At 39.5% G+C, this 19738-nt stretch overlaps 1 protein-coding gene across 1 annotated transcript in view; it reads left to right on the top strand.

The window, feature by feature from the left end:
* Positions 1-2214: 2214 nt before the first annotated feature.
* ATG14 (autophagy related 14) overlaps positions 2215-19738 on the top strand; it is a 36659-nt gene continuing 19135 nt past the window's right edge. Inside the window, exons 1-4 of the mRNA XM_026000644.2 lie at positions 2215-4072; positions 16624-16686; positions 18157-18199; positions 18897-18978. Of these exons, the coding sequence (XP_025856429.2) occupies positions 3609-4072; positions 16624-16686; positions 18157-18199; positions 18897-18978 (652 nt within the window). The 5' untranslated portion in view covers positions 2215-3608. The remainder of the gene's footprint in view (positions 4073-16623; positions 16687-18156; positions 18200-18896; positions 18979-19738) is intronic.

Below are 19738 nucleotides of genomic sequence, written 5' to 3'. Positions count from 1 at the left end.
TTTTCCTACCCCAAAGATACAGTTTGTTATCCACATCAGTCACTCACCTCCTCCCCGCCCCCACTTCTTCCTACCCCACATCTTTGAGAGTGGAGACTCACATATAGTAAACTCCTTGGCAAGGAGTAAGTAACTTTTTGTCCTTGTCTCTCAAATAAATTTAAGCTTATGAGGACTTCATCTTTGATTCTTTAACATTTTTTTTAAAAAATTGAGGTGAAATTCATGTAATATAAACCTAACCATTTTAAAGTGAACAATTCAGCGACGTTTAGCACACTCACAATTTCTGCAGCCACCACCTCTATCTAGTGCCAAAACATTTCCATTACTCCAAAATAAAATCCTGTATCATTAAGTAGTTTCTCTCCATTCCTCCTTCCTCTTAGCCCTTGGCAACCTCGAATCTGCATTCTGTCTCTGTGGAATTACTGATTCTGGATATTTCATGTAAACAGAATTTCATGTAAACATATTTCATATCATTACATTTCATGTAAAAGGTCATGTGTGACCTTTTGTGTTTGGCTTCTTTCACTTAGCATAATGTTTTTGAGGTTTATCCACGCTGTAGTATGTATCACAACCTCATTCCTTTTGTGGCTAAGTAATATTCCATTGCATGTATATATATCACAATGTGTTAACCCATGTCCATCAACAGATGAATGGATAATTTCCACTTTTTGACTATTGTGAATAGTGCTGTGATGAATACGTGTCTGTATGTGCATTGTTGGGGTACCTGTTTTCAATTTGGGGGCATATACCCAGGAGTAGAATTGCTGGATCATATGGTAATTCTTAATAGTTTTGAGGAATTGCCAAACTGTTTTCCCCAGTGGCCGAATCATTTTACCTTCCCAACACCAATGTATGAGAGTTTCAGTTTCTCAATATGTTTGCCAACACTTTGCTATTTTCCATTTTAAAAGTAGTATTATAGCTCATCCTTGATTCTGAATCCTGATTTCTACCTGATTGTCAAATCTGGTGATCCTCCTTTTGGTGATTTCCCCTCATTAGACTTAAGCCAGATAACCACTTCTCATGGGTTGTTTCTCTCTTACCGAGCCTTAGCTTTATGGCTCGTAAGAGTCTTTAATCAACTTAAGCAATTTTCCATTTCTCTTCATGCCAACAGTTTTTATATTCTTTTCTTTAATCTCCTTGTCTCCTGACAGTGGTATCAGGCAATAGTTTCCTGATTAGTTGAGAGCTCCATATAACAGTACTACCAGTACATCCATGACCCTCAGAATACTGTGCCTGCATAGCTTGAAGGTGGAAGTAGTTAGTGGAAATGGGTGGTGGTGAGGGATGACCAGCATCTGACTGCCAGCTCTCAAGAGTAGGGAGCGTGTCTAATAAATGTTTTTAATCCATTTTAATCCCTACAGTAGTTATAATTAATTAAAGACCCCTTGAAACTTAAGTCTCTAAGGAGTAACAGTGGTACAGTTTTCCTCCTCTAATCTCTTCTCATACAATGAAATATATGCTTTTCTCATTCTGTTAGTCAATATTAGGGAATCAAGGTGTTAACTAGACCTGAGTGGATCAAAGGAAGTCTCTTTTGCTGATATCTAAATGTCCACAGGTGCTGATGAAGGTCTTGTTCTGTGGTCATATTCATGACATGCTGAGAGATAACATCCCATATTTCATACTGTGCTCTGTGAGGCAAAAGATGAACTGATACACCCACGTAGTAAAGTACTAGAAAACTCTGCCCTCAGGTATGCTTTTGTGGGAATATGGCTGTCATCACCAAGTTCTTTTGTCTTTACCAAAATGTCACTTTTCCAGTAAACCTAAAGAGATGCCTTCATATTAAAGTACTTGGAGATGACAATGAAATTTTAGTTTTAAGAGAATTTGGGTATTGTGTATATATTAAAGATCATATAAACTTGGATTTCTTTATAGGTGCCAAAGAACGTTCTGAGATCTATGAAGCATTTGAAAACATCTATCCTATTTTAAAGGGTTTTAAAAAAGCCTGAGTATGTCATTCAGCATCTCACATTATATTGATTTGAGTGTGCATAACTCCACACAAACCATTGTACTGTAGATTATTCATGCAGATTTTGACTTTGTTAAAGGATGACCCTTTGAGGATCCATGCCTGAGAACTGAAGAAATTTCTTTTTCAAAATGACACGTTATTTTAAAAACCGAAAAAGTAAACATTTCAGAATTTGATTTAGGGCCTTGCGAGAATGATATTTAATGTTTAATCATTAAAATTTAATGCTCTGCTCTTGTAAAAGATATAGTCTATTAACATGTGTTCTCTGAAAATACATAGGAATATACAGAAATTTCAGATAACTACATCAAATAGATTCTATCTGCATCATCATCTAGCAGGATAGAAATGAATGTGTTTATTTTTGCCTTTTAAAATATTGAGGAGATGGTCCTGGCCATTAGATACAGGCACCTTGAAGGATCCTGTCAGAATACAAATGAAACATAAACGTCTGAAACCTTAAGACAAACTATCCTTTTGTTTGAAATGATCAGCGGAAATGATTTCTCTTTCTTAAAAATAAACTTTCAGGAACCATTCAGGTTTGGTGTAAGCTCTATTTTGAAAACAGCTTAGGGACTTGCTTTTTTGTGTGTGTGCTGTTGTCTTATGTCATGGTATTGCAACAGATGGTGTAAGACTAAGGGAATGAAACAAAGGGTTCAGATCCAAGACCCAATTACATTGTGGAATCCTCAGAATTTGATGGAGATGTACAGGCTATCCGGGAGGATGGGGCTAACATGACTCATGGCTCTTGTTCCCAAGTGGTCAGGGATTATGTCTTTCACCAAGATGAGGAAACAGATTGGTGAGGAGGGAGAGCTGTTTCTGACATGCCCCGTTTGTGGTGGCCACTGTCCATCAATCAACTCCTTGGCAGTTGTGACTCTCTGGGTGTGGAACTTGGGAGAGAAATCGCAGCTGGAGAATTCAGGGCAGTCATCAGTTGAACCTACCAACATAATCCTCGAGAATCACTGGCCTAGGTCAACTGACCTACAGGCACACTTCTCTTTTTTCCTTCTGTGGTTTGGAGGCATTTGCAAACCCCAGTACTCTGATTTAATCCTCCGACTCCCCCTATTGACCTTCACAGAAAGTAATTTGGAGTAATGGAAATCAGGTTAAATTCTGACTAGTTCAAGTTCTTTCTCAGAGCATGGCCCAGAGTAGAAGAATGTTGGACATTAAAATTCAGTTTTCGGAAAGGTAACGTTGGTTTCCACGTTTAGCACGATTGTTTCCGCTTGTTCTCTATTATCGGGTAAAGTACTTTCAGGTTCCTGTTAATCCTCGCCACGTCGGGTAGGTGCCGTATTTCCCCGAACAGATAAGAACACAGGTACGGAGAAGTTAGCCACAGAGGGGGGTGGGTGGGCCGGCAGCCGAAATACCTCCACGACCCAGCCCCCTCCCGGACTTTGCAGTAGGTTTAGCCCACTTTAAAAGCACCCATAGCGAATTAAAGAAATTCCCTTATTTTGTTCCCAATCCGTGTTCCCCAGTCCCTCGGGCATCCTATTACTACGTCTTGCGCAAGTCTGAGGCGTCAACCTGTAGGCGTGGCATGCTGAAGCGGATGATGACATCGTGTTTGGCTGACTGGCCCCTCGAACTTCTAACTCTCCACGCTCGGGGCGGGCTGCCCCAGTGCAGGCGGGAGACGCGGCCCGGAGCTCCGAGAGGCGGGCCGAGGGGCTCGCCGGGACCCCGCCCGCCCTCTCGGCGCCGCCCAGGCCCCTCCTCCTCGCCCAGGATGCACCTGGTTGAAAACAAAATCCCACGTGACTGGCTCCGCTCTCAGGCCATCATGGCGTCTCCCAGTGGGAAGGGAGCCCGGGCGCCGGAGGCTTCTGGCTGCGGGCCTCGGCCGCTCGCCCGGGACTTGGTGGACTCCGTGGACGACGCGGAGGGGCTGTACGTGGCGGTCGAGCGGTGTCCGCTGTGCAACACCACCCGCCGGCGGCTGACCTGTGCCAAGTGCGTCCAGAACGGCGATTTCGTCTACTTCGACGGCCGCGACCGGGAGAGGTACGGCAGCCGCCGCGGCTCTATTGTTTCTTCCCGGGGTTTCTCCAACCGCTCCGCGAACGGAGGTTAGAGCCTGGGGCCCGGGTCCGGGTCCCAGAGCCCCGCGAGAGGAAGGGAATATGGGGAGGGTAGCAGCTTTGCGCCGGCGCCTTGCTCCCCCAGGGGTCGTGGTCGGGGTTGGGGACCAGATGAGGGAAGGTCGCGGTTTCCCCATTAACCCACCCGAGAAGAGTCTGACCCCACGGCGCTCCTGGGTACTAAAGGTAAGGGATAGATGGTGACTCGAGAGGAGTCTTCCTCCCCCTTCTGCTGTCGTAGAGTTGGATTCGCGGCGCCTGAGCTGCACTTCCATTCAAAAGCTTGGCTTAACCTTTATCTTCGAAAGCACGTTCATTCTCTAGAGGAGAGACAAGAGGATCACATACCTGGTTAAGAAGGATTCGGGCCGTGGCACCCCGTGTCACAGCTGGACCTCGTTACAAGACCGCTTATCCTGATGTGTCAACTAGGACTCCTAGTTGCTCCCTTTCCCCCTCTGCCTCCGAAGTTCATTTTGGATACTAAGGCACTTGGCGATGTCTTTGGCTTTATTTAAAAATACAGACGGGGAGGCGTACGCCTTTAGTTAAGAGAACTGAATTTAGGGACATGTTTTGGCCTTGTTTTAAAATCTAAACACAGAGCTACTAGTCCCAACTAATTGAAAAATTAGCGTGATCAACTGCAGGGTCTCAACTTTTGTTTCAATGATTTGGTGTCTTTGATAGTAAGATAACTTTTTAAGAAGGAAAGTTCAGGTATTAATTCATTTACAACAACCCAAAACGTAATTACCTCCAACTTACTGTTGAGGAACCTGCACAGTAAGTGCCTTGCCTGGGTCACAGACTATAAGCATAGAGACCAGATTTAAAATCCAGACAGCCTGAATATATCATATATCAGGCACTTAACAGGATTGTACAACATCTATAATTGGAAATGTTTTGAGTGCTTACTGTTTCTCTAATCATAAATGGAGTTTCTCTTTTGAGTTTTGTATGGTATCTTTTTAGTTCATTACTGTGTCTCATTGATGCATTTGATGGGTTTAGAAATTGCTGGTGTAATAAGTGATAGCTTTAAAAATTAAACCAGTTTCATTAAAAGACTACTAGGCATGAGATGGCAATGTCTAACTGATGGAGCTTATCAAGGGTTCAGTTCAGGCCCCTCTTCTCTACTTTTTCCCACATCAATTCCCATGATTTAAATAATGTCTATGTGCTAAGACTGCCAGACTTTCATCTCCAACGCAGACCTCTCAGAAATCCAATGAACAGCTGCCTACTCAACATCTGTTTCTAAATTTGCAATAAGTATCCCCATCTTAATATGGCAAACTGAACTCATGGTTTTCCATGACAAATTCTTTCCTCCCATGCGCATCCTGTCCCAGTAAATGATAACTTCATTCTTCTTAGATAGAGGTCAAAAAAAAAACTTGCCTAGCCTTCCTTGACTTCTCTCTTAATGCCACTATATCTAATCTCATCAACAAATCCTATTTGCTTTTTAAAATATATCTAAATCTGTCCCTCTCAGTACTTCTGGTCTGGTCTTCCAGAGGATTATTGCTGCTTGAGTCTCTGCTTCCACTCTTGCTCCCTTCTAGCAGTATAGTTTTCACCTTGCAGCTGAAGTAACACCACTCTCCAAATCTTCAGTCTTGCAAGGGTTTCCTGTTTTACCAAAAGTGAAAAGGTGAAATCCTTATCAAAAGTTCCATGTTGTCTGTTCCCCTATTATTTTTTCCCTTACCCACCCTGCTGGACCATCCTGGCCTCCTTGGCAGTCCTTCAAACATACCAGGAACACTCCTGTCTCAGGGCCAGTGAAGTCTTATGTGGGACTGCCAGTAACTCTTTTCCTCTAGAAATCATCAGAGCTGCTTCCTTTGTTTCCTTTAGGCTTCTGCTCATATGTTAGAGAAACTAACCATTTAATTAAAATAGTCACCTCCTTTCCCACTTAACCTGCTTTGTTGTCTTCCATAGCACTTAGCGCTGTCTTACAGTTTACATACCAATTTGTCTCACTGCACCCCCCCACACACACACTCCAGTGGTAGAAGCTCTGTGAAGACAAAGATTTGTCGAATGATTAAATGACTGTCCCTTTTCCTAAATGTAGTCTGATCCTAAGCCATTTCATGATTAACCATCATGATCTATTTGTTACTAAAGCCGGAAGCCTGGGAGTTATTCTCAATTTTTCCTTTTTTCTTATTCCATGTCTCTAAATCATTGGCAAGGCTAATTTGATTTGCTCCTAAATAGATCTTGAATTGGTTTACATCTAATCCAGACAACCATCATTTCTCTCCCGACTGCTTATAGGTTTCATTTTGTTTACCCAATGCAACTCCTCCACACAGCAGTCATGGTAGAAATGTAAATCAGATAATGTCACGTTTAAACTTCTCAGTGGCTTTCCACTGAGTTTAAAATAAAACTCAAGCTCCTTACTGTGGCATATAAAGCTCCATTTGATTTGTCTGCTGCTTATCTTCTAACTTTGGCTGTAAGTTATACATACTGCATTGAATTGAATTTACACTCCAGCACTTGCTATGTGATTTTGAACAAGTTTCTTAATCCTTCTTATGCTTGTTTATGTCATTTTGAAAATGGGGAGAGGGAATCTAACTTTATAGGTTTGGTAGTGATCACCTAAGAGTGTACATTAAAGTACTTAGCATGATGTCTAGCACATATTAAGCACCCAGAAAATAAACTCATACCATGCTCCTTCCTACTTACATCTCCATAGTCAGGGACCTTCCATCAGATTGTCAAACATATGAAACTTTTCCACCACTGGGTCTTTTCCCTTGCTGTTTCTTGTGTCTGAACACTTTTCCTCCTGCTTGCCACTTTGTCTTTCATGTCTCAATTTAAACGTCACTTTCTCAGGAAGGCCTTCCCTAACATATTTTTATTTATTTATTTATTTATTTATTTATTTATTTATTTATTTATTTATTTATTCATTCATTCATTCATTCATTCATTTATTTATGATAGTCACACAGAGAGAGAGAGAGAGGCAGAGACATAGGCAGAGGGAGAAGCAGGCTCCATACACAGGGAGCCCAATGTGGGATTCGATCCCGGGTCTCCAGGATTGCGCCCTGGGCCAAAGGCAGGCACTAAACCGCTGCGCCACCCAGGGATCCCATATTTTCACTTTCATCTCCCCTCTGCCACGCCGTTATTTTCTGTCTCAATTTTCAGTTCTTTCATGGTACTGAGCATGGTATGTAACATTACTTTCTTGAGGAAGACATCTGCTTCTGGAATGTAGTTCCATGAAGGCCTAAATTCTGGGTTTATTCAGTCGGATCATTGGTGCTTATTGTAGCAACACTGGGTAGCCCATGGTAGGCATATTGTTGAAAAAATGGCAAAGGTAATACCACTTTAAAAACTTGGATGGAGGGATCCCTGGGTGGCGCAGCGGTTTGGCGCCTGCCTTTGGCCCAGGGCGCGATCCTGGAGACCCGGGATCGAATCCCACATCAGGCTCCCGGTGCATGGAGCCTGCTTCTCCCTCTGCCTGTGTCTCTGCCTCTCTCTCTGTGTGTGTGTGTGACTATCATAAATAAATAAAAATTAAAAAAAAAAAACTTGGATGGAGGGGCACCTAGGTGGCTCAGCGGTTGAGTGTCTGTCTTTGGCTCAGGACATGATCCCAGAGCTCCGGGATCAAGTCCAACATCAGGCACCTGCATGGAGCCTGCTTCTCCTCCCTCTGCTTGTGTCTCTGCTTCTCTCTCTGTGTCTCTCATGAATAAATAAATAAAATTTTTTTAAAAAATGAGATGGGGAACATAACCTGAGGATAACCAAAGATGATAGCACCCTGGAAAATCTGCCTACTGGTTTAGGAATCAGTTATTTAACTTGTGAATCAGAAAATAAAGGCGTTTATAAGCGTATGAATATTGCTATTATAAGTAGGTTTTCAGCAATGATGCATTATCTTCACTGATGAGTTTTAAGAATATATGTTACACTTTTACCAGGTAACACAGTCACTAAATAAATTAGTGGTGGGATACAGGACAAGCAGGACATTTTAGATGTTACTGAAGATTTCAAGGGGAAGACTGACACCTAACATCCAAAAAACATTCCCTTTTTTTTTTTTTTTTTAAGATTTATATATGTTAGAGAAGCACACGGAAGGGGCAGAGGGAGAGGGGGAGAGAATCTCAAGCAGACTCCCCACTGAATAGAGAGCCTGAAGCCAGGCTGGATCTCACCACCTTGAAATCATGACCTGAGCTAAAATCAAGAGTCAGACACTTAACTAACTGAGCCACTGAGGTGCCGCCCCAAAATTTTTCTTTAGATATTTCTTTTCTCCTTCCAGGATCTTTTTGGACTGTAGCCTCTAAGAATCTGTCTTGAGTTCAGTTCCAAACCCACATTTGAATATCCTACTCAGAACAAAAGTTCCACCAGTGGCTAGATTCCCCATCTTTAGATAAGAGCTTATCAGCCTCTCTGCTGTTTGTGTCCTTCAGAAAGGAACTCAACTTCCATCCCATGCAGTTTAATAGTTACATTTAAGCCAACATATGTGCATCTTCTGAGAATATACAACTTCTGTTTTCCATCAGTATCAATGGCTACTCTTATCATTGTGCCTTTTGGAATTTATAAAAGGCTTTCACATTTATTATTATTATTTTTTTAATATCAAAGTGACCATTCATTTCAAAGCTTTTTAAATTTTTTTTTTAATTTTTATTTATTTATGATAGTCACAGAGAGAGAGAGAGAGAGGCAGACACACAGGCAGAGGGAGAAGCAGGCTCCATGCACCGGGAGCCCGACGTGGGATTCGATCCCGGGTCTCCAGGATCGTGCCCTGGGCCAAAGGCAGGCGCCAAACCGCTGCACCACCCAGGGATCCCCGGCTTTCACATTTAATATCTCATTTGTTCTCTACCACAAACCCATGAGTTATTAACCTATTTTTAATATGAGGAAATTCAGAGTACTTGTATCTTATTCCTCGCCTATACTAATTCTTAAACTCCCAGATCTGAACTGTATTTTTATATGTAGTTGAATTTAATATATTAGTAAGATTAAGTACAGAATCACTCATTGCAATGAAGAAAACATTAAACTTGTGTATATTTATGCTAAGTTGCCTTATGCTTGCATTTATCTTATTTAATCCTCGTAACCAAATAGGATAAGTCTTATTTTTGTTTTACAAGTAAGGACACTAAACAGTGCTTTGTTTCTATTTTCTTTTAATGACTTAACCTTCATTCCTGCCAGTAGAGTATATTTTTACCATATTTTCTCATATTCCCAATATTCTAACATAAAAGAGCCATTCTGATAAGAATCATGTTTTTTTTTTCCCATATTGCATTTGTCCATAAATATCATACCCCGTATACCTAAAAACTTCAAGGAAGAAAAATTTGATGACTAAGAATTCTTACCATGTTAGTATCTTAATTCAAGAAATATTTAGTTAACTTATGTAAGGAAAATGTGCTCTGACTTTTGTCTGGGAAGCCTCACTGCCTTATTTCTAGAGCCAGAAATTTTCATTAATTTTTCTAACAAACTCGTACCCAGATCAGAGATGGGGAATCTTCTCCACCACCAATCTAAAAACTATTAGTGCTCATTTCCCCTTTTGATTGATTGGTATCTTTTTTTTTTCTTATTGTAGGTGTACATGTGATTATTGTAGAAAACTTCTAAAGTACAGAAGTACCTAAAGAAGGAAACAGATTTTACCCACATTCTCACAGCTCTGCTAATAATTTGTTTTATTTCCTTCTGGCCTATTGCTTTGTGTGAGTGTGTGTTTGTGTGTGTGTGTGTGTGTGTGTGTGTGTGCGCGCGCGCGCGCGCGCACGCGCTTATAAATAACGTTTTTCATTTGGAATCATATGGTGTGTACATTTTGTGTTGGACCTTTTTTTTTAAGCCAGCATCTCATAAACACATGCTCATGTCTTCAAAAGTATTATAATGTCCTGCATGGCAGTAATATATCACTTGATAAATCATTCTCCTATTGAACATTAAAGTTTCCAACTTTTGCTATTATGATTTCGTGATTGGTGCCTTTAAACATAAATCTTTTGCTTCTTCTCTGATCTCTTTCTTTGAACTGCAATTACTGGTTTGAAGGGTTTAATATTCTTAAGGGCTCTCAACTTCATATTTGAAAGGTTATTATATATATATATATATATATATATATATATATATATATATATATATTGCTTTTCTTAAAATTCATTAGTGTTTTTCTCAGACTTTTCCATTGCTATATTCTTAGGCATAAAGTAAATTTACATTCCTAGGATGAGGACAAGGACTGGGCGGGCAGATAGAGGGATTAGTTATTTTAGTGAAGGGCATGCTTAGGGCATAGTACACAAGTTGTGGATGTTATGAGGATGCTAATTATTACCTAGAATTAATAATATGGATCTCTGCTAGAGCACACACCCTGGTGCTGTTTTTCTGGTGGTATGGAGTAGATTTGTATGAATAGTCCAATTTGTGGATAGATCCACTCAGTTGTCCGTAATTGTCTGTGGCCTTGGAACAACATGGAGAGACAGGGCTCACACTCCTAACTAATGCCTCATCAGCAGCACACTCCTAACCCTGTTATCTCACCTGCTGTTTTGAAATGCTTTCATCCAGGACAAATTAGTCCTTTGCCTTGTGAAACAGCAGAATTCCGTCTGCCTGTATTGCCTTCCTTCTCTTAGAGCCAGCTCTAACCCATCCCCAAGTTAGCCCAGATAGGTATGACACCCTGAGCTGGGCTGTGTGCCCATGCTGGTCACCCCCCCACCCCCATCTCAGGTGTTGTGTGACCACAGCCCCCTTATTCTCCTCAGGCTCTATTGAAGGCGGACTGTTTAAAAGTCAGTTTAAGACAGTACATTTTTTTTAATGGGGAAAAAAATCATAGTTGCAAAAATATGAGAGAATTTAGGAGACAGAATCCATTTAAGAAAGTACTTTTTAAGGGAAATAACACTAAGTATGGAGGAATTTGGTAAATAATATACAAGGCATTTTTAAATTGGGATAGAAAATATAACAAATAATGTTGTAAAAGCCCTGGTGCTTGGTACTGGTTCACTGGCGGATTCCTTTCAAAAAACAACACAAAACTGGGGATCCCTGGGTGGCTCAGCAGTTTAGCGCCTGCCTTTGGCCCAGGATGTGGTCCTGGGGTCCGAGGATCAAGTCCCACATCGGGCTCCCTGCATGGAGCCTGCTTCTCCCTCTGCCTGTGTCTCTGCCTGCCCCTCTCTCCCTCTCTCTCGAATAAATAAATAAAATCTTAAAAAAAATGAAATCTTAAAAAAAAACACAAAACTGAGTCATTTGACAGCAACAAAAGAATTGCTGAATGTATTTGCTTAAAGGTTTGGAAAGTTCTGTAGGACAGAAACACATTAATCAGAAAGCAAATTGAGAAAAAATAATTTCAAGGTTTTGGAAAGAAAAATCACTCATTTCCCTAATTATCTTTGAAAAAGCTATAGAAAAATGAACAAAAGACATAGGAGAACAACAAAAGAAATAAGTAGCCAGGGCACCTGGGTGGCTCAGTGGTTGAGCTTCTGCCTTTGGCTCAGGTTGTGATCCCAGGACCCTGGGATTGAGTTCTGCATCAGCCTCCCCATGAGGAGCCTGGTTCTCCCTCTGCCTGTGTCTCTCCCTCTGTGTGTGTCTCTCATGAATAAATTTATAAAATCTAAAAAAAAAAAAAAAAAAAGTAAGTAACCAGTAAGATAGGAAAAGGCGTTCAACATTTCTAATAGTGAAATAAAGAAAGGCAAATAAATGGATTATGATCTCTGGGAGCAAGAGGTGGGAGTCCGATCAGTTTAGCCAAGATTAAAGTTTTTGGAGATAGATAAAACAGATACTGTTCCTCATTGTTGGTGAGGTTGTGAATTACATAAATGATTCTGAGGAAATTTAAGGATAACTGCCAGAATTTTGCGTGTAAATATTTGACCCAGCAGTTTACTGTGTAGGAATTTCTGAGAAACCTAAAAGCTTTTAAAGATTTTTGCACTAGGGGCAGCCCGGGTGGCTCAGCGGTTTAGCGCCGCCTTCAGCCCAGGGCCTGATCCTGGAGACCTGGGATCTAGTCCCACGTCGGACTCCCTGCATGGAGCCTGCTTCTCCCTCTGCCTGTCTCTGCCTCTCTCTCTCCTGTGTGTGTCTCTCATGAATAAATAAATATAATCTTAAAAAAAAAAAAAAAAGGATTTGTGCACTAGGGCATTCACTTAAAACACTACTGGTAATAGTGAAAATTTGGAAATGATGCCAGTGCTCATCAGTAGGAGTTCATCCTATAAATAAATTATAGGATGTCTATTCACTGAAATTCTGTGTATTAAAGAATGAAGTTAGTTTGTATGTTCTGACATGGAAAACAACACGATATTTTATGTGATAAACCCCACTTTTTTTGGTAAAATATGTATCTTTAAATTAGTTTGGGGGCACCTGGGTGGCTCAGTTGGTTAAATGTCTGCCTTTGGCTCAGGTCATGATTTCTGGGTCCCAAGATCGAGCCCCACTTTGATCGATCCTCCCTGTTCAGGGAGGAGGCTATTTCTCCCTCTGCCCCATTGCTCTCTCTCAAATGAATGAATCTTTTTTAAAAATCTAGTTTGAATATGATGACTGTATTAATCTATTTTTTAAAAACCATATTGAGAAAGTACAGAATTGTAGAATGAATTTATCTTCCCATGAGTGGTGGGACGGAGAATGCAGAGAATGGATGAGTGTGCAGATGAGCAGTGGAAATGCTGACCCAGCCACATTCCTTGATCTCATCCACTGTTTAGTTTTAACACCACCTATTTTTAATTTCCTTCCTGAAGAATAACATTACTCACAAAGTGTTTGATACAGTAGGAATCGTTACCTTTTGTTTATTATTCCTGCTGGCACCTGTATATTTACACTTTAAATTTGTTTTTAATGAAGCCCAAGAGAACCAGCTCAATATAAAGCTGGACAGGGTTGTTTGTCATCCCAATTTGTTTTAGTGGAAAGTGGCATTTCTATGATAAATCTGAAAGGACAACTTTTATAAGCTCTAAGAGCAAGATTTTATCCTTCATATCAGCCTTTGTTTGCCTGGTTTGATGAGTCTTGTGAGTTCATTTCCTTCAGGTTATCAGTACATGAATCACCATATTACCTCAGTAAAGTAGAGAAATAAATACCACATTAGTTTCTCATTTCTGATACATGGAAATGGAAGCATATAACAATATATCAAAGAATACATAGCTGCAGAATATGTAATTAGATTTCTTAATATTCAGGAAGATGCTTTGCTGTAAGTTGCAGACACAGGTAAATGCCTGTTAAATTAATTGATGAATCTATGAGTTTTGTCTAAATTCCATATTGGTTTCTGAGTGTTGTTTTACTGTTTCATGCAGTTACTACCTTACTGTCCATTGCAGTGTTACTTGGTATAACTTTTTGCAGTGATACTGTGTATCTCCACTGTCCAGTAAGATACCAGCCTTATATGGCTATGGAAGCGTGGGTAGTACAGCTGAGGAACTGAATTTTTAATCTAATTTCAATTTAGTCACACAAGTATATTACTTGATTTGCTTGTTTGTTTAACATTATACATTTTCAGTGACTGCCTATTAAGGGGTCACAATTAGAATATGCTTGCCATTTTTTTTCTCTTTTTAAAATTGAGGTATAATTAATTTACAATGTTATATTAATTTAGGGTGTACTGTACAACATATCAATTCAGCACATCTATACTTTATTCAGGGCTCACCACAGTAAGTGTAGTCAGTATCTGTCACACCATACAATGTTATTACAATATTATTGACTATATTCCCTATGCTTTTCATCTCTGACTTATTTACTTCATAACTGGAAGTTTCCCTCTAAATCTCTTTTATCGGGGGAGGGGGGGCAGGTAGCCCCGGTGGTGCAGCGGTTTGGCGCCGCCTGCAGCCCAGGGCGTGATCCTGGAGACCCTGGATCGAGTCCCACGTCGGGCTCTCTGCATGGAGCCTGCTTTTCCCTCTGCCTGTGTCTCTGCCTCTCTCTCTCTGTCTTTATGAATAAATAAATAAAATCTTTAAATAAATAAATAGATCTCTTTTATCTGTTTTGCACTCCCCTCCCCCACTTGCCCTGAGGCAACTGCCAATTATCTGTATTCGTATATTTTCTTGTTTGTTTTGTTTTTTAGATTCTACATATAACTGAAACATACGGTATATTGTCTTTCTCTGACTGACTTCACTTAGCATAATACTCTCTGGGTCTATCCATGTTGCCCCAAATGGCAAAGTCTCATTCTTCTTTCCTGGGTAATATTCCATCATGTGTATTTACTACATCTTCCTTATTCATTCATCCTACCATTTTGAAGTAGGTATCTTTGGATATGTTTCAAACATGGGATTTTAGAAATGATATTTTAGAGAGACTCCTATTAGTCTGGACCATTTTAAGAAAGATATTTCTGGGGCTATTAGTACTCTCTTGTTTTCATTTAGGCTAGGAATTTGAGAGACAGCCAAAAGCCTAATCTTGGACTCCATACTATGTTACTATAGCATATGGCATTATCGGTTTTTTTTTTTTTTTAACAGTGAGCTACTGTTAGTTGTTTAAAAGTCAATTGCATGATGTTAGTCATAGAATTTTCCTTACCAGATCCTTATTAAGCAACAAGCCACATTTTAGGTACTCAGTAGCACATGGTGGCTTATCTCAGTGAATAGCACAGATCTAGAAGATCTGAATGTCACTTTAATCCCCTTCAGCTGGTTGACATTTATAGAACACTTTACCCAGTGGCTGCAGAATATATAAATTCTTTCAGGTGCACAGGGAACTTTTCACGAGGGCATACCAGATGCAGGGCTGTAAGATGCTCCCTAATCAAAAGATTATATACTCATAGAGTATATTCCGTGACCACATGAGAAAGTAGAAAACAATTAACAATAAGTTACCTAGAAAAGCCCATATATCTGGAAATTAAGCAGTATACTTCTAAATAACTTAAAGGGAGGAAATTTATGGAAATTCAGAATTCCAAACTAAATGATATGAAAATATACCCTATCAAACATTTATTTTATTTTTATTTTTTAAAGATTTTATTTATTCATTCATGAGAGACCAAGGCAGAGACACAGGCAGAGGGAGAGGCAGGCTCCCTGCAGCGAGCCTGATATGAGACTCTATCCCGGAACTCCGGGATCACACCCTGGGCTAAAGGCAGATGCTCAACTGCTGAGCCACCCAGTCATCCCCCCTATCAAACATTTTAGAGTGTAGCTAACACAACACTTGGGGGGAAATTTATAACTTTATATGATTATATTTAAAAGAGGGAGGTTAAAATAGATGATCTAAGTTTCTACCTTAAACTATGCAAAGAAAAAAAAAATCAGACTAAACCCCAAATAAGGTAGCAGGAAGAAAAGGATAAGGGGAGAAGACTGTAGAGAAAATAAGTTGCAATGAGATATTCCTTGCTTTTGTTTTTTTTCTTTTTAAAAGATTTTATTTATTTATTCATGAGAGACACACAGACAGAGACATAGGCAGAGGGAGAAGCAGGCTCCGTGCAAGGAGCCCGACATGGGACTTGGTCCCGGGACTCCAGGATCATGCCCTGGGCCGAACGCAGGCTCTAAACGACTGAGCCACCCAGGTGTCCCTATTCCTTCCTTTTGATAACTTGTACTAAGTAACTTGTTAGCCCATAACAGACTAGCAGTAAAATTAGTAAGAAAAAAAATGTAATTTAAAAATTATAAGTAACTGGGACGCCTGGGTGGCTCAGCGGTTGAGCCTCTGCCTTTGGCTCAGGGCGTGATCCTAGAGTCCCGGGATCGAGTCCCATGTCGGGCTCCCTGCATGGAGCCTGCTTCTCCCTCTGCCTGTGTCTCTGCCTTTCTCTCTGTGTCTCTCATGAATGAATAGATAATATCTTTAAAAATAAATAAAAATAATTTTTAAATGGAAAATAAAAATTATAAGTAACCAATTTACATATAGGTGAGAGCAGGATTGAATTAAGCTAAATAATTAAAATCATGTTTATGTTAGAAGCCTCAGTTTTCTTGAATTCACATTCACTGTAGTGCTCTGATGTGCCTGTTTTGGAAGATAATTTAATCTGAGGTGGAGGTTAGTTCTAGATACATTTTATAAACCCGTGGAAGAATTTCACTGATTGAGCCAGCCAGACGCCTGTAAACCCATGAAAGAATTTTAAAGATGAGAATTTGAACTTAGTTTTAAAATGAGCAAATGGGGTAAGCAGCTATGTGCGCACCCGCCTTGCGTATTTACTTCTCAGGACTGTGACATCTCCAGAGAAAATGATTGGCTCTTAGCAATTTGCATAATCTCACTGAACTGAAAAAAATGAACATTTAAATAATACGTTACATCTTTTTCTTACAGGTTTATAGATAAGAAAGAAAGGTTAAGCCAACTTAAGAGCAAGCAAGAGGAATATCAAAAAGAGTGAGTTTCCCTTTTGCTTTTCCATGTGTGGAAGTTCTCTTGTCACCATGTGGTTTAATTCAGTGCTGTGGTATGCGGATATATGGATTGCTGACTTGTTGAATTTAGGATTCATTCTCAAAGTGTGGAAAAGAGCAGTGCATCTGAGAGAAACAAAATAGGAGAGATTATCAAGGTCCTAGAAAATACTGAGATCAGACTCAGTGCAGATACTCAATGACTAGAGCAATGAATCACACCCCTCCCTGGCCCTGATAATGGATATGCAGCAAGTGGGTCCAGAATAGGCAAATAAGTGGTGGTTCCTGTAGAACATCCATCTTCCATTTACCTTTTTTTTGGATCAGCATTTTTGCAGTGTGGTCTGTATATCATCTACATCAGAATTCATTACCTAAGTTAATAGTTAAAAATGCAGATTCTTAGAATGTATCCACAAATACTCTAACTCTAGGCCTGGGTAGGGGGGGAGCCCTGGAATCTGAGTGATGAATTAGCAAGCACTGTGATGAATCTCACCCTCTGGGTTTGAGAATCATCCTGTAGAATCTTCTGTCCCAAATTGACCCAGTCACTATTCTCCAGATGCACCCCAGGTGCATCATTTATGAGCAGATTAAATCTTCTGAAGTGCCCTGCATTACAGGAACCTGCTTAGATTTATTTAAGTTATTTCTCTAACATACTCAATCACAGAAACTTTTATTTCTCCCATAGAGTACTTCACTCCATAGAACAGTTTTTTTTTTTTAACGATGCCTGCTTGTGTGCCATTTCTTTGGGAACTAAGCATTGCATTTTAGATTATTAATTCTCTTGTAAGTTATTATTAGCAATAATGACTGATGGAAATTATTGACTTAAGATTGACTTATTGACTTCATTATTGACTTAAATCTTACGACTTCAGACAAAGTCTCTGGCTGTTATTGGAAATTGTGAATGTTTACAGAAAGATTCTGGGAAGTATTAGAAGTGCAAAAAGAAGGAAATGTTGGGGGATCCCTGGGTGGCGCAGCGGTTTGGCGCCTGCCTTTGGCCCAGGGCGCGATCCTGGAGACCCGGGATCGAATCCCACGTCGGGCTCCCGGTGCATGGAGCCTGCTTCTCCCTCTGCCTGTGTCTCTGCCTTTCTCTCTCTCTGTGACTATCATAAAAAAAAAAAAAAAAAAAAAAAAAAGAAGGAAATGTTGGGAAAAATAAAGAATGGGAAATTTGGAAACCATTTTTATTTTTTAGAGATTTTGTTTTTAAGTAATCTCTCCCAGAGTGGGGCTCAGACTCACAACCCCAAGATCAAGAGTCACATGCTCCAGTGACTGAGCTGGCCAGGCGCCGCTGGAAAACATTTTTAAATGCTTGAATCTTAGTTTGGTATTTCCAGCCATTCTTAAGAATTTACTTTTAAAAGATGTTGCTTTTACATTTTTGAGTTTCACAAAATTTATTAATTGTCTTTTCTCTGTGCAGAGTGTTAAAAGCTGTGGAAGGAAGATGGATAACAGATCAGTTGGTAAGCTGTAAGAAGTATTTAAATTATACTTTTTAACTGACTACCAGGTTTTATTTTTACTGATCCTTTATTCACATTGGGGGAGAAAAACTTCAGATTTTCTTATAGTTTTTATTATTTTGCAAGTAATAATTGCTTATTGTATTAGTGAGATAATCCACTGATGTTAATGGTCTCCTCAGTAAATAGCATGAAGAGTTTAGAGCAGTGCAGTAGTAGAACTTTCTGTAGTGTTGCAGATGTTTTATGTCTACACTCACCAGCATGGTAACCATTAGCTACATGTGTTGAAAACTGGACGTGGGTGATATTGAATAGGAACTGATTTTTATGTAATTTCAAATGACTTTTAAATTGCCACATGTGATCACTAGCTGTATATCGGACAGAGCAGATTAAGAAAATATCCTTCACCATTTTTCTCCTCATTAACACATGAAAGAACTGTGAATTTCTTTCCCTCTATCTTAATCTCCTACCAGCTTCAGCATTGAACCAGAATAACACTTTTTATTTCTTGTAACCTACCATAGTTAGTCACAAAAGTTATAATAAATACAATTATGTTGGTCATTATGTTTTCTTAATTATGTTTTCTAAGATATACCTCAAAATAATAGTGATCCTAGATAGATAATCATATTAATCATAGGAGATCAACATTTGTGATATTTATTGCATACTTTGTTTTTTTCAGCGATGGAAAATAATGTCCTGCAAGATGAGGATTGAACAGCTGAAACAAACAATATGTAAAGGAAATGAAGAAATGAAAATAAGTAAGTAATTTGTCCCCCTTTTCTAGACCTAATAAAGAGCTAGTGTGGAATTTCATTGGATTAATAAGTTAGCAAAACAGAAAGAGAGAAGGGGTGGGAAGGCAACAACAGCCTGGAAAGGTTTATTTCTTGCCTTCCTCCTCTTGTAAAACATTTGTATATGGATTTGGAAAAACATATTGTATATGTTTTTCCAAATACATATTTTTTACATAACACACACACACGGGTATATATATATACACACACACACACAAATATAATGACCTTTGAATAAACTACTTTTCTCAATTAAAAATGTTAAGGAATACATAGTTCCCATCTGCTTTCACTAACAGGAAGCTTGTTGTACTCAGTTATAATTATTAGTTCACTCCATAAGCACAAAATATTGGCTTTTTCTCCATTAGTGAGTCTCACACACATTTTAATCTGTATTATTCTTACATTATAGTTATATACGTCATCCTTCATCATAGATGGTTGTCAAAATTAGGGTGAATCTTCTTAGAAATCCTATATCCTTAGACATATTCCATGTATTTCTGAAGATCATTGTTTAAAGTTAAGAGTGAGTCACCGTCATACCTTATGAATCCCTTTCTTGTCTGCTTGTTGCTTTCAGAAGCAAGTATTTTATAGTGGTACGTAATAGAGCAAAAGCTTCCTTTGAAAATGTTTGTCCTAATAAAGTGCTCCTGTGGAGTTTCACAAGATTAATAAGCTAGAGAGGAAGGCAGCAACATAGTGAAGAGGTACT

Source organism: Vulpes vulpes, chromosome 6, assembly GCF_048418805.1.
Source record: "Vulpes vulpes isolate BD-2025 chromosome 6, VulVul3, whole genome shotgun sequence".
Taxonomy (NCBI): domain Eukaryota; kingdom Metazoa; phylum Chordata; class Mammalia; order Carnivora; family Canidae; genus Vulpes; species Vulpes vulpes.
Note: the sequence above shows the minus strand (reverse complement) of the source record. Positions and strands in the feature narration are given on the sequence as shown.